Source organism: Anoplopoma fimbria, chromosome 8, assembly GCF_027596085.1.
Source record: "Anoplopoma fimbria isolate UVic2021 breed Golden Eagle Sablefish chromosome 8, Afim_UVic_2022, whole genome shotgun sequence".
Classification (NCBI taxonomy): domain Eukaryota; kingdom Metazoa; phylum Chordata; class Actinopteri; order Perciformes; family Anoplopomatidae; genus Anoplopoma; species Anoplopoma fimbria.
In genome coordinates this window covers 9,860,068-9,876,279 of record NC_072456.1, presented here as the reverse complement: position 1 = coordinate 9,876,279, position 16,212 = coordinate 9,860,068, and the positions used below count along the sequence as shown (strand labels likewise).

General features: G+C 39.8%; 1 protein-coding gene across 1 annotated transcript in view; it reads left to right on the top strand.

The window, feature by feature from the left end:
• LOC129094992 (disks large homolog 1-like) overlaps positions 1-16,212 on the top strand; it is a 98,032-nt gene that overhangs the window by 74,132 nt on the left and 7,688 nt on the right. The window contains exons 14-15 of the mRNA XM_054603328.1: positions 8,170-8,284; positions 14,529-14,711. Coding sequence (XP_054459303.1) covers positions 8,170-8,284; positions 14,529-14,711 — 298 coding nt within the window. The remainder of the gene's footprint in view (positions 1-8,169; positions 8,285-14,528; positions 14,712-16,212) is intronic.

Below are 16,212 nucleotides of genomic sequence, written 5' to 3'. Positions count from 1 at the left end.
TGTGAAAGTCTCCATGCTGCATGAGTACTGCCGACATACCCCATCACGTTTCAGTTTATTTTAAGCCAATTTTTGTATATCAGACCTGTGGCTTGTGGTTTGTCCCAAAATTCATATGCATTCTGCCAGGCAACTTTTTTTTAAGACATTATTTGGTACAGAATAAACTTCAATTGAATTGTGGTGAATTAGGTTTAAAACAAGTTATGAGCACATTAAATTGACAGATTCATTTTTTCTTAAATATTAAGCATCAGACAATCATGGAAAACAGACTTCTCTTTGATGCCATTTCCTTAACTCTACAGTTGAGTCTATAAATATTCAGAGCAACATCTTTTTACACTGTGTATTTGATGTTCGCCGAAAGAACCCAGTTTATGAAAATCTGTCATCATTTTTGCAGCCACCTCAGTAGTGTTAGGATATCAGAAAAGATAATACCTAAATGGAATAAACTCTACTATGATAACATGCAAGATAACATTTTGCACAGCCATAAACCTACAATATAGAGATCACAGTGTTTGTGACCTAAACCTCACATCAAAATTATATTGATAATGATAATTTAATTCATATAACACAAGAAGGTGCACCAAGTACTTCACAGATGAGGATAATAAAACACACATGACAGGACAAGGAAACTTTAAAACATTAGCACAAAATACTTAAGACTATTCCACTGATTTGGCAATCTTCTTTGACAAATAAAATATCACGATGAATGTAGCAAAACCAGAGATCTTTTTCTCTTTTTCCTTGTCAAAACCTGGTGACTACATTACCTACAATACCACCCAAACCCTGATATTTCAGCATCCCCCAGATTTATTTCATTTTCTCAAGTGACACCGACTCAAGTGACATCACCTGAGGCAGTTAATCTGATTCAGGGCAGCTCCCCTGGAGCTTCAAAAGGCTTTACACAACATTTATCACATGCTACCCTAACACCTGTTAACAGACTCTGATATGCAAAATATGTGGAGGTGCCCTTTAAAGCGAAACTGCTGGTCCAATTATGGCAAAATTAATTTCATTTAATTTCCCAACATTCTCAAGCCAGATGCTTTGAAGACATCATCAGTGGGTGACCTGCAAGAGCTAAAAAGTGTAGGAATTAGCGCAAAATTGCACAAATAGAGAAGCTAATGAAATGTCAGTTACACATTAATATGTATATAGTTAGCCAACGTCGGCCACCAGAAGCTATTGGTGAGGCTGTTGCAGCAAAACCTCTGTGTATTGAATTGAGCACATTCTTTTTTTTTAACTAATGAGCTTAAATGTTCATTTGTAAAAAGCCGACTGCGTTGTTTGTTCTTTCAAAAGTTAAACAGTCGCTTTAGAACAATAATATTTTTCTTAACATAAAACCATATATAAAAAGTTAGACGAACATTGTACTAGTAGAATTATTTAAACTATTTTTAATTAATTTCTCACCCAACAGTGAATCCTAAATAGATGCTACTCTGGTTGCCTTATTTCTTAAGTGTTCAGGTTTCAGTTCTCTTTTCAAGTTCAATGCAGCTGATCAGAAATTATTCTTGGGAAAAAATGTCGCAGTTTTGACCATTATCTCCTCCTTTGCCAAAAGTTTCCTGATGTGGGACTGGTAATGGCTGCGGGCTGACAGCAGTATGAGTCACCAGGATTACACACAACCGTCACGGACACACACTGTCACACACATACTGTTCACACACATGACACACACAGAGGCGTTGTCTGTCAGCAGTAACAGTAATACTGAGGTGATGCAGAGAGGATTATCTGCACTTCTGTTAGCCTGCTTATTACACTTTGTGTGTGTCTGTGTGTGTGTGTGTGTGTGTGTGTGTGTGTGTGTGTGTGTGTGTGTACACTAGTTGTTAAGTAGAAGATTAACAGCAGCTTTTTCTCTGAGCTTTCAGATACAAAATTATGGGAATATTATGTGCCGAGTAAATACAGTAGGCTGCTTTCCTTTCTTTACACTTTATCTCTCTGTTCTTTCATTTCTTCTCAGTTTCCCTTTCCTTCTTAACCACCTGTCAGTTCCCCCTCTCTTCTCCAGTGTTACTGGTGTCTGTGGTAATGGTCTGATCCATTGCAAAGACTGTGATTTGGGGAATTGGAGGTATCTCTTGTAACAGGAAAGGGACTGATTTGGTTTTGCAGCGTAGCACCGCATTACTGACTGGCTTTTATTTGTTGCCGGAGACAAAACACATTTTTTTTCTTGGCATTTAAAATTGAATTAAGTACATTTATAAGATTTTGGCTATTTCTTTCTTATTTTCCCTTTTCTGGTCTCCTTTTCTCTCCTCTAGTCTCCTATGCAATCCGATCCGGTAATCAATATCAATATAGATTACTGTACTGAATCGTATCAATTATAGATGAGTCTCCTCCAGCAATGCTATTTTTAGAGCCAGAGCCTCATATCGATTCTGCTTCACTTTAATAACAGACTACCAAGTGTAGATTTTTTTCAATCAGACATAAGAGGTATACGTGTACAAACGCAAGAGAGACGTGTCAGAAAAGGATTCATCTCTTGTATTCCGATATGTACATCTACTCAATGATTAAAAACTAAATTAAGCACAGATAAATTAGATTAGAGGGCAATTCGATTTTTGCAGCAGCAACAGTAAAAGGGTTCAGACAGGAGAAATAAAAAAAATATACAAAAATACTTAAGGTGTCCTGTGGAGCTATTGCTACTCACCAATTTCTTTGCTCATAAAACATCTGTAAACACAATATTTTGAATAATTAAAATGTTCACCAGGCTGTAGTCTTATCCTTCCCTGCCTTTGTGAACACATTGCTACTCTTCTCTGCACGTCACCGCCACCAACTGTCCATCTGTGAAATAGCGTGAAATCAGCGGCAGGTATCAGGTGCATGATACAAACAAAACAGAGCTATTCAAATTAAATATGTTTAAATAATGATGACATAAAATAAGACATAAAAGCCATGCTCTTTCCTGCAGCTTATCTACAGAATATATATGTTCTGAAAGGGAAATATTGGTGCAATGCACACTAAAGATAAGAACTGCCCGTCTCCAGTGGTTTTCTGTTAACACTGAAGCTGCACAATGCAGAAAAGGTCTCTGCCAGATGCGGAATGGAGGAACAATGCTCCTCTAGGGAGAGGAGAGGAGAGGTAAATGAAGAAAGGAGAGTATATGAGCCCCAAAGTCATTAGTCTCTGTCATCACCCCTCCCCCACCTTTTCCTCTCCTCCTCCTCTCTTCCTCCTCTCTTCTCCCTTTTCTGTTTCTCCTCTCCATTATGTCTGGTTTTACCCCCCTCTCTCTCTTTTGCTCTCCGTCTCTGTGTCTCTATCTTGCTCCTTAATCTGATAATGCTGCGCTGAGGTGATGCTGACAGAAACAGTTAGATGCTGATCACGTGAAACTTAATGTGGTGATTTCACTGTGTTTTACTGTATCACCCTTGGGGAACTTGATGTCCAGTGAAAGAGATAGAAGTGGATGTTTGTTTGAAGAGACTATTGAAGCCTTTACCATAACTTACTGACTTTGACTTGGAAAAAAGTCTCACTTTTCTAATACAGAGTCTCTTATACCCTTTGAAACCCTTGAAAAGAGAACCAGATTATAGACAGAGAAAAGAAAAAGTCTTAAAAGTAGCTATACAGAAAGTGGAGATGGAGAGAGACTGAGAGACAGATGGAGACAGACAGGTATAAATCATGCATAGCAGAAAGAGTTTGGGTACTTATACTTAAGAAAGCAGATGCAAAAACATTTTTTTGCTGTTTCTATATAAACGGAATGGAAAATCAATATAAGGAATATGAATTGAGCTTTCCAAAAATCAATATTCAAAATGCTTGGTCAAGCTTTACATGGGCGTGTGTGTGTGTGGACCGATTCCCTGGGCCAAAGTAGGGCAGGAGAGCCTGGCACCGACTCACCCTCCTGCATGAGCAACCTGAGGGAACAGTGTGTGTGTGTGTGTGTGTGTGTGTGTGTGTGTGTGTGTGTGTGTGTGTGTGTGTGTGTGTGTGTGTGTGTGTGTGTGTGTGTGTGTGTGTGTGTGTGTGTTAGTGTGTGTGTGCATGTGCACGTCCATGTGTGTGTCTCCGCCCTACAGCAAGCTGCTGTCAAAGAGGGGGAGGAGCCAACGGACGGACCAGCGAAGGAGAGATAGAGAAGGAGAGAGGAGTGTAGTAGAGAGAGAAGGAGAGAGAGAGTTAGCATCTGTTGTTTCTGTGGCAGCTGAGCAACACTGGACTGATTTTACACACACACACACACACACACACACACACACACACACACACACACACACACACACACACACACACACATATCCTCTCTGTGCCACACACTTCTGCATACCTACACACACGTCTTTTCACACACTGGCTCGTTCACATGCTGGATCCAGTGTGGTGCTGGCGATAGATCTTCTCCATCATCTCTCTTTCTTACACACACATCTGCTCTCTCACTCTCTCGTCCTGTTTTTTTTTTTTTTTTTTTTGATCCCATCTCATTCACATGCTGGGACTCTAAGCAGCAAAACCCCACTCTCGCATGCACAGACACTTATCCGAAAGCCACCGTACTGGCATCATATGCTGTGGACGTTGTTGAGCCTGCCTGTCTGCCAGCAGCATGTAAGTACAGCTGAGCGGTAGTTGGGAGAGACAGACCTGAACTGATGTATCTGTTAACATCTTGCCTTCAGAAACACTGTGGCATCACTGTTTTTAGGGAGTGTTTTGGGGATTGACGGTAACGCTAATGTTGGAGTGAAAGAGGCAGATGATCTGGTGACACTGTTATCCCTCATATGACCAGTGATGCAGCATTAACATGTTGACTCCTACGCTCCCTTTGGTCTAATGACTTTGTCTCACAGTGTGAGAAATTATCAGTGATGAGGAAACATCGGTGTTTTAGCAGAAAACTGTTTTTTTCACTCTTAACTGTGGTACTTTAACTCTATCGCTGGGTTTAGTTTTTGGGACTTAAAAAAGATCTTCGAGCTCAGCTCTGAGTTCGTAACACCAGCACACTTTGTTCTGAAAGCAGAAGATGATCAGAGCTGCAGCATTGGCAGTGCTGGCTTTGTGTTTTCTTGCCCCTCATTGATAAACTTTACTGTATCGGATGTGATTCTGCTGGAATACATCTAAGCTCGTTGATCTGTTTCCTCTCCCTCTCTTCATTCTGTCTTCTTGTCCCGCTCCCTCTCTGTCTCTCTCTTTCTCTTCCTTTTTAATTCCATAATGCTGCATTGAGGCGATGTGTTGATAGAGACAGTTAGATCCAGATGACGATGAAAGTTCATACAGTATCTGGTGATGTTGATGTGTGTGATCACTCTGTGGTGTGTTTAGTGAGACAAACAGAAATAGTGGCAACCCATAAATTTGTATTGGATTAGAGCTGAGATTGAAAATGCCGGACTGAGATCAGCAATGAAAATATGTAAGGTCAAAGCAAAAAATTTAATTCTCAGCGAAAGGGCGTTTAAATCCTGAAGTATTTCATTAGGATACTTTTCATGCTGTCTGTATATAACATCGAGCATTGTAAATTAAAGAACCTCCTTGTCAGCAATCATCAAATTCATTGAAGTAATTTTTTTTTCAGAACATCAATGTGTAGTTTGAAACCGTAGCTTTAGAAAAAACAAAACCCTGGGGAACATGTAACTCTGAATATTTCAGTGATTTCAGAAGTGTGTGTGGTTTTGATCCTTTTTAATACAGTTTAGTTGTTCTCGTCTGTCAGCGTCAAAGTGTCAGGATTAATGAACGCTTTGGGGGAAATCAGAGCTGAGATCTGGGTGTTGTGGGCTGGTTTTTGACGGCGTTCAGATGCTGAGATTGTTAATAGAGATGTAAACAAGGAAATTAAAAAAGAAATAGGGAGAAAAACAGGAAAAGTCAGGAGATACTGCTGGTTCCACATCTGTGTGTGTGTGTGTGTAGTGTGTGTGTAGTGTACCTCGAGTATGATTGAATTACTCAGGGTTAATTAGATTCCGTAGTCCACAGTAATGGTTCACACACACACACACACACACACACACACACACACACACACACACACACACACACACACACACACACACACACACACACACACACACACACACACACACACACACACACATGCAGACAGGGACATCCTTCAGAAGGGCTTTTGTAGGCTTATTGCCAGCGGCGTTGTCATCCGTGTGTTAGTTCAGAGATTTCTGGGAAGCTGTGTGGTGTTAAGGAGACTAGAGAACAATAAGTTAAGATTTACTACACACTTCTGCTGTTTGTTCAGCCACTCTGAATCAAAAATATCTCAATTTAATGACATTTTGAGACAGCAATCGGCTGGGTATTAGTATGTATTTTTCCTTTTCTTTCTGACAGAAAACAAACATCCTAAAAAAGCCATGAATGCACATCAGAGAACAGATTTTTCATTTGTTTTTCCACTTTGCGCATTTCCATAAATAATGCACATTTATAATTAAAGAGGCACAATGACATTTTTATGACCACTAGAAAAAAAAATGGGTCAGAAACTAAAGCGTTTTTGCAGCATGTAGCAGGAGGATACTAAAGCTCAGGGCTCCTTTGCTGAGTGTGTGAGCAAACCATTGCACTTTGCATTGATTGGCCAACTGGTTGCTCTCTCGCAATTTACTACTTGTCATTCAAGTGAGATGGGGATACAGTTGTTCCTGGCAATTAAGGATGAAAGTGCTGTTTAAAAAACGTCATTGTTGTATTTGTGTTAAACATCAGCAAATGCACTAATTTGCACAGGTTTGAGGTAAACAAATGCATTGACATGTTAAGGTTGCAGTTTTTGTTTTTATTCCAGCTTTGTGTTTCTCGTAGGTTAAAGACATTCTAGCCAATGAGCAAAGATGAGCTAACTAACTAGTAACTCCTGCACCAATGATGCTATGTCACACCACTGCTGAGCTGCTTGAACGTCACAGTTTGAACTCAGTGTGCATGCATAATATGCCGCTTGTGTTCATTTCAGACTTGCTGGTTTTTGTTTGACAAATTCACATGGGTTTACAGTTTTGTGTCAGTTCTTCTCACAAAACAAAACTCACTTTTAAATCATTGTTATTGTTGTGGTTAAACAGAGACTGAAGCCTAAATTAAGTTTCATGGTAGGCTTATGAAACTAAACATTTCACAATTTGAAGGAAGGAAGTAATGAAGGGGAGGAAGGAAGTGGTTTGGACTAAAAGACGTTGATAGCCTCGTTCCAGAAATCTGAATCTCTGCCCACATCTCGGTTTGTTCAGCATTTCAAACCAGTTATTTCATTGGACACTGCAGGATGGATTTATCTTAAAGAATACATTCTGAAATCTGCATACATGAATAACAAAATATCCTGCATGAAGAGATTTGTAAACGCAGATATTGAGGAGTATTAAGAAGTGTTGTATCTGAGTCTAAAACTGTCTCTCTCTGTGTGTGTGTGTGTGTGTGTGTGTGTGTGTGTGTGTGTGTGTGTGTGTGTGTGTGTGTGTGTGTGTGTGTGTGTGTGTGTGTGTGTGTGTGTGTGTGTGTGTGTGTGTGTTTATGACGATATTGACAAGGACAGGATCTGATGTAACAGGAGTTAATATTCAGATCAAACAGACTATTAGATTATGGCTGTAGAGAATCAGATGACAGCGTAATGCTAGTGTCTGCATATCGATGAATTTGTGTGTGGGACTTTATTGGGTCTGTGTGTTTGTAGCTAAGCAGGATAGTCCAACACTTCTGCACTTGAACATGGAAAACAAACATCCTGCAATTTCAAAATGCATCTTGTTCCTCATGTTCTACTCAGGCCATTTGTAGGAAATTATGTTAACACAGTGCATAAACCCTCAACCACCCTTAAAGCTGCGTTTGTTCATGCCTCTGATCTTCTCTTTGATCTAACAACCGTAATGTGATTTCTGAACCACCGAGCAAAGAAGATTGAAGTGTAAAAAAAAAAAAAACACTGTCGCTCAGCTGCTTCTAATGTGGAGTAACGTGTTGCTTGTAAATTAGATTATCTATATTTCAGTAGTTTGTTTAAGCATTATTTTTAAAACCTGTCACCTGCTCTGCTGGGTCTAACAGTGTTTGTTCTTCATTGTGTGTGTCTGTGTGTGTGCATAGAGTACAGTCGTTTCGAGGCGAAGATCCATGACCTGAGGGAACAGATGATGACCAGCAGTGTCAGCTCCAGCTCCACGTCGCTCCGCTCCACACAGAAACGCACACTATACGTCAGGTAACACACACACACACACACACACACACACACACACACACACACACACACACACACACACACACACACACACACACACACACACACACACACACAGCAGTGAGAGGTGACTGATTGTCTAGTGTCCTTCAGAGTGACTACTATTATAAGGTCTTATCTCAACTGTCTGCTCTCCATCCCGTGTGTCTGAGATGCTGGAAGAGAGGTTATCACATTTATAATCACAATTAGATTTTCCGGCGAATGCTGTGGAAAACACAAACACATCCATCGCCTGTCAGCTCTCTCCATTTCCTGTGTGTTTGTGTGTTCGTCTGTCCTCTTGTCCTTGCCTGTCCTGATTGTTCAGTCTTCTCTGAATCACCCCGTCCATCCTTAGTTTCCTCTGCAGAGCCCAGAAGCAGTGTCAGCCCTAATCCAACTACACTTTTAAGATCCTTTTCTTCACAAGAATCACAGCAGTTGAAATATCGATGAACCGAGAGGTCGCGGGACCAGATAAGTCACATTGGAGCTCTTGGTAGATCAATACAATGGAAAGCAAAGACAGGAGCTTTAATGATCACACTAATGATTTAATCCACTGCTTAGGCTTTAAAGATGCAAGGACACATTTTAGAGTTGTATCACTTAGGCTGCAACTGAAAATGATTTCATCATTTCATGTTATCAAAGAGCAAATATCGACCACAGTCTCTGTCAGTAATTTGAATTGAAAGTGAAACATTTTCTAGATGTGTATTTCAATCGTGGATGAACATAGTGAAACAAATGAATAGTCAAAGAGAGAGGGCACAGTCAATGTTTGTGAATCCAGACTGACTGTTGGAGTTATGTGAGGAGTCAAACCTTTAACAAGCAGCAGCCTGTATACTGACCCAGAGGAGGGTTATATTGTTTGGGACGACATCCAAGATTGTCAAGGTCCTTATTGAACTTTGACAATCTTTATAGAAACACAAACCTCTCAATTATATGGGTGTGAACCACATTAAGATCCCACTATCACTGTGAAAACAGCTGCTATTTCCATAACAGGACAGTTTTAAAGAAAAAGGCGAGGAAGAATCTTCAAAAGAGACCATGACTGATATCTAGAGGGTTCAAAAACAAGGACCATTTTAAATTGTTGTTTTCAGTCTTGTGCACAAAAAGAAGCAAGAAGTTATAGCCAATGAGGTTTATAGTTACACAATAATATATCATATGGTATATCTGTATTTGTATTATCTGTGCAGATGCTGAGTGGTAAACAACAGATTTGTGATGCAGGATATTCTGAAAAAATTGTAATCTGTGAATTGTCTCAACCGTTAAACCTTAACTAGCTCTTGTTTGACATTTTAACCGACCCTGGTGCTGGTAACTTCACCCTTGATTGGAGAAATGAGCACCAACACATTCAACATTGTTTTAATGTTTGGTCCAAAAATACCAAAAAATACAAAGCTCAGAGGAAAATACAGCTGACAAGTATTGTGCATGAAAGGAACATCTGACCTGAACTGTGTGCAAGTGGCCTGGAAGGAAAAGGGCAGAAGCTGGAACAGAGTCACCTTGAACTACTCGCTCTCTCTCACAGACTGACTCACACACTGAGCAGCGCTGGGGTCAGATTCTTTACAGGCAGATGGGGGGCCAACTTCACATTCAGCCCTCTGAGAGCTGTAGTCCAACAATTGTCAGAAATGTATCAGACTGCCTGGAAAACAAGCTGATTAATTGATGTAAAGGTGCAATTTGATTGAATGTGTGACTGAAATATGATTCTAGTTTTTGTTTAATTTCTTAGAGTGTGTTAAAGTTAATGCCAGTGGACCCACAATGCTTTGTAAAACCTTGAATGACCTATTTGGCATACCCACCATTTAAACAAATGATCCTTTTTGTGAGCTGTAGTTTAATAGAGAAATATGTGGAAACATGACATTGCCGTCAACCTTGTTAAAAAAAAAAAATGAAGCAGCCACAGGGAGGTATGACTATCATTTGCAAAATGAAGTGTGCACCCACTGTTTTTACTTCACTTTGGCTAATAATAAGGAGAAATGGCCTGTCCACTGCTCATTTGATTAAATCAGAAGAGTCCTGTATTATCATGTTAACACATTGATTGTTGTGATATGCTTGGAAGGCTCTTTGAGATGCATTACAGTGAAATGGTGCAATTTTATTTAACTTGAAGTTTATTTAGCTTTAATTTGCACTTGTTTGGAAAAGGAGGTAGATTATGATAAAAGGTTTTAAAGCAAATTAACAAATTGTATACAAAAATCACATTTGTTTTGGCGCAATGAAAACTGTAATTGAGAAAAAAACACAATCACAGACAAATAGAAGAAACAGCAACGGTTTTTTTTAAATATGAAACTGCTTTAATAGTGAATAGTATAACACTAAAACAGTAGGTTCACAGACCAAAACTATTTTTAAGTCCATAGGCCTACATTAGCATGAACAACCCATATAATAAATCAATGTCATAGGTGAAGTCCCTGTTGCTGGTTACTGCACATAAATGACCAATCAGCTTTACATTTTAAAAAGGAACCCTTCAGACTGGGCCCTGATTGGTCGAGGTGAGGCTGTTGGTGCGTGTTGGTGCATCGGGGTTGTCTGGTGCTGTGGGCTGCTGTGTGTGTTCATGCATGTACATACATTATGTGTGTGTGTGTGTGTGTCTGTGTGTGTGTGTGTGTGTGTGTGTGTGTGTGTGTGTGTGTGTGTGTGTGTGTGTGTGTGTGTATAAAAAGGGGGGTTTGCAGTATATGCATAATAGGTAAGAAGACTAACCTTTTCTCAGAGGAAATGTCACTGAAGCAAGGTGACACGTACGACTGTCCTTTGTGTAAAATGTGTGCGTGTGTGTGTGTGTGTGTGTGTGTCCTGCCTTCTTCTTATTTTACCTTAATATCCTGTTTTAAACGCATCGTACGGCTCGATAGCTTGGCCTTATTATGCACCACAAAGATTCACTGGAAAGGCAGGGATAGCTACAAAGTAATGATAAAACCGCATTCAAAGTGTATATTATATTCTCAATGAGTTTTAATTTACTTAATATAGATTTTATTCATGCTCATTTATCATTATTAGAATTTCTTTGCTACCAGAGCAGGGGCATATAAAGACAGGTTCAAAGTGCAAACAAACCTGACACACCGTTATATTCAATGAGGATTTGATCAATGGTTTTATAGAAGAACATTGATGCATTGATTGGGGTTCGAGAGCTGTATGAAAGCTTACCCAGTGTAAAATGATACCAATATCTGCAGTTTTCTGGTGCATATATCAATTTCTAAGCATTTAAGCAAACAAAATGCTCTGGACATTTGCTTCTTGAAACAGAATATTATGGTTTCAAATTGCTCAGCGGCTCAGAGTAAGATGTTTGACATATGGTCTGTCTTTTATTCTGAGAATAAATTTAAAATTTAAAAACATGGTATGATGATAACAAATGTTGAACATACAGTATAAATAAAAAAACATGTACCAAAGTTCTATATACTTACTTACTGTTTTGTATTAGACAGCACTATCATACTGTCACATTCCAGTCAATCACCCTGCATATTTTGAAATAAACCACATGTATGCAGTAATCTTATATTAGTTTATATTAGTATATTATATTCAGTGAAAAGTAAAACCGCAACGCAGTTTGGAGTAAAGGTTGCTGACTGTGTAAAAATCAGCGCTATCTTTAAAATGGAAAAAGGGTGTAAAAGATAACCAGGTGTTTCTGTTACACTCTGCAGTAATTACTGTGTGTTCCTTCACTCGAGTAATTAGATTTCAGAGGTTCCCACATAGGAATTAAAACGACTGTAATACTTAGAGCTGGTAATTGATTTAGAGTTCCACGTGGCCTTAATAATAAGCGATCCATCAGTGCAACCTGGCTGCTTAAAAGTCCATTTGGGATTTGTATAACTCTTATTTCTTGCTATACTTTATAATTCTCTCTTGGTGACATAATGAAGAAAAAGGAGGGTTATTTATACACCTCCCCAGCAATAGCTGCCCTTTATTAAATATATCTGTGGACCCACCGATATAAATGAAACCCTGCACCTCATGTGTACAGTATACCTTGTAACCTTTCACATACATACATACATACAAACACAGTAATATTATAGAAAGGTTATATTGAAATACAGTTTGGGTAAATATAATAATTAAGGATTCACATTTCCATAGATATATTTCCACAGGTTAAGACACCCACTGGGTTCAGTCTAAAACACTGCAGTATTTTACTGTATGTACCTTCAACTGACTGTAATACTGAAAACCTGTAATTGATTTACATATACATTTACATAGCTGTGGACTTAATAATAATACTTACTACCCATCACTGTAGCTTGGTTGCTGCAAAATAATTTGGAATATGTGGAACTCTTATGACAGCACTCTTTTTAGATTTTTACTGTATATTTTCTTTTATTAGGTTGTTTTTTTAATTCACATCTGAACGTTGCGCTTTACACTATGTATTTGTGGAACAACTAATGTAAATGTAACCCTGCACCTTATATATTCAGTATAACCTGTAACCTTACACATGCCATCTTGGTTGTCAATCATACACTTTATTAATAAATACCAAACGCCTCCAATATTTAGAAGTCTTGGTAACATTTTGGTAATAATAATTTATTTCCCAATCGTTTCCCCAGAAGTGTCCTGGAAAGATGTATTTTATTTGGAACTAATTAAAAGTCAAATAGAGAGTGATAAAATGGTACACTCCCAATTTATTCCAAATGCTAAGCTAGTGTAACCTTCAGACTTTTAGTCAGAGGACAGCAAGTCAGCTGGACATGGAAAGATGTGAATGTATCTACAAACAAACATACAATACAACATATGGAAAGAGGAAGTTTCCAATGATAAATGAATAATTAATAAATATGTACTTGCATCTAAATAGAGCAGTTCTTTAAAGAAGATTCCTCTAGAAAATCAATGATAAAACTCAACATAACTAGGAAGGAAGGAAGAAATAAGGTGACGTTTTTATAGAGTGACAAAGCCTGTGTAGGGAGGTGTCTGGGGTGGATGGATGGGTCAGTGATGCATTGGACTAACACGGTAAACCGCTGCTTTAATGTGTCGTTGTAGAAGACATGGACAAACAAATTATTTTGTTGTTTCATTATAATTTGTTGCCCTTTTACCCCTGTAATTAGTTCCAAACCACATTGTTTTTTTCCAGCAATTTCTTTTTGAAATTATTCGGAAATAAAAAATAAACTGTTACAGATATTGGTGACTGATGTTCCTGTTTCATCTGATTTAAGGATCACAAAGTCACATTTTAGCAGCCACCTAAATATATAATTTCCTGTGGGAAGGTCTTACTTTACTCATCCTTAATCTAACATCAATAGAACATGAGATGGTATTTTTTTAGTACCGATGTTGGACTCTCTGTGTCCACCCCTTCTGTCTGATTTTCTCTCTCCGTTTCTCCTTCCCTGTCTATGTTCTGTTTTATTGATGAAGGCAGGAGGGACTTTAGGGGATGCCTGTTATTTCAGCTCTAGTTGTTTTCCACACACACACACACACACACACACACACACACACACACACACACACACACACACACACACACACACACACACACACACACACACACACACACACACATATTGCTGGCCTACTTTCCCAGGTCTCTTCCCTCTGGATGGGTTTGGAACTCTTTGGTCACCGCTCAGACGCACACACAAATGCACACAAACAGAATGACATGCACGCAGACAGATGTGTTCAACTGCACGCACACACACACATGCACACACGCACACACACACACACAGAGGCATGTACACAGAGACAAGGTCATAAATTATTAGCGTAGGAAAGTGGCCCTCAGCTGTTTTGGCTTTTATTTACCACAAAAGATCTGTCTGTGTGTATTGTTTTGTCCTTTTTTATTATTTTAGTTAGTTTATGATAGATGTCAAGTTGTTGTCACAATAGAAAAAGGACACGGACAAATGTTTTTTTTATCTGAATTGGGGAAAAAAAGAAAATGTACAATTAGTATTTTGACATTTCTAACTGCAAAATATATGTAAATAAGGAGCATTTCAACATCAATGTCACTACATTAATGACTAATCTGTCTGTTTCTGTCCCCTCCAGCAGATTGTATTGTCACACTGAAGTTGTGTTTTGGACTAAATGTGTATAGTAAATGGTTTATTTCTCTGTCTGCCTGCAGAGCGTTGTTCGACTACGACGGAAGCGCGTCAGATCTGAGCACGCCCAATCAGCCCCTGCCATTCCACTTCGGGGATGTCCTCCACGTGAGCAGCGCTGGCGAAGAGGAGTGGTGGCCCGCCCGCCACCTCAGCCCACCGCCTCCAAACTGCCCTGAAGTCGGAGTCATTCCCAGCCGCAGGAGGTCAGAGGTCAAAGGGCTTGGTCGGAGTGGGCTGTTGATTTTATTGATTGAAGTCTGTGAGCTAGTTTAGGCAGATAGTTCCAGCCTGTTGTTCTATGCTCACATGACAGTCCTCTCACTGCAACATTCAGGATTTTCAGTAGAGAAGTTAGTGTCATTGTTCCTCACTTCCTGCTGTCCTGAACCTGGCGAGGTAGTGACAAGGTCAGAGCCTGGAAACCAAACATCAATGCTGTACACACTCTACATTCACATAATCAATTTGCTCTTCATCCCCTCCTCCTCATCTCCTTTTCCTCCTCACCTCTGTCTGCTCTTCCACAACCTAATCCTCCTTCCAACTCCTCTTCTCTTCCTCCCTTTCCCCTCCTCCTTCTCTCACCTTCCACTTATCCTTTTTCTTCACCTCCTCTCTTCTTTTACCCCTCTTATTTTCTCCCTTCATCTCCTTTTCTGCTCCTCTCCTCTTCCTCCTATTTACTCATCTCCTCCTGTCCTCTCCTCGTCTCCTCTTACTTCTTATATTTCTCTTTCTGTTCAACCTGCTCCTCCTCCTTTCCTTCCCTCCTCCCTGCTCCTTGTACTCTTCTCCTCTCCTCTTCTTCTCATCTCCTAATCATGTCCTCTCCTCCTTTTCTCTACCTCCTATCCTTTTCTTCACCTCCTCTCATTCTCTGCCTTATTTTCATCAACCTATCCCGTTTTCTCCTTCTCTTTCACACGCTCCTACTCTTCCTCCTCTTCTCATCATCTCCTCCCACTTCGCCCCTCTTCCTTCTCCTCCTCTTTTTGTTTCACCTGCACCTCTTTCTCTCCTTCCCTCCTGTCCTCTGCTCTCCTCCTTGTCCTCTCTTCCTCTTCTCCTTCTCCTGCTCCTCATCTCTTCCTGATCTTCTCCAAATCTCTTCTTGTCCTCTCCTCCTTATCTCCTCTTCTTTCTTCCCTTTTTGTTTCATCAGCCCCTGCTTTTCTCCTTACCGCCTCTACTATCCTTCTCTCCTCCTCCTCCTTTTCTGATCGGAGACAGCTCTCAGCGGTGGAGAGTTTCAAATTGGTTTCAGTTTACGTCGGTGTGTCATTTTGCTGCTGGCTCATAACACATCGTTATGTAGAATCTGCTGAATGTAAACCTGTGGTGGAAACTCTTTCCTCTCACCTCCTCCTGTTTCCCAGTGGAGGAGGTGAAAGACAGATGTTGATAGGTTTCCCAGGTGGGAAGAGCAGATTTCGATTTAGTCCGTCTATGACACAGAGAAAGGTGATGAGGATGGAAGTGTTAAGGATTAGAGACAACCAGGATGAGTGAGAGTGAGGTAATGGAGCATGGGAGGGACGGATGTAGAGAGTGTCACACGGGTGTAGACGGTGGGGTATTAATAGATGGAGGTGTTAGAATAGAAGCTGGTGCTTTAGGTGTAGTGGAATAACTGAGTTATAGTTAAATAAAAGCTAAAAGAACTTTACGTATGAATGAAGATATTAAGATATGGCCACCAGAGGT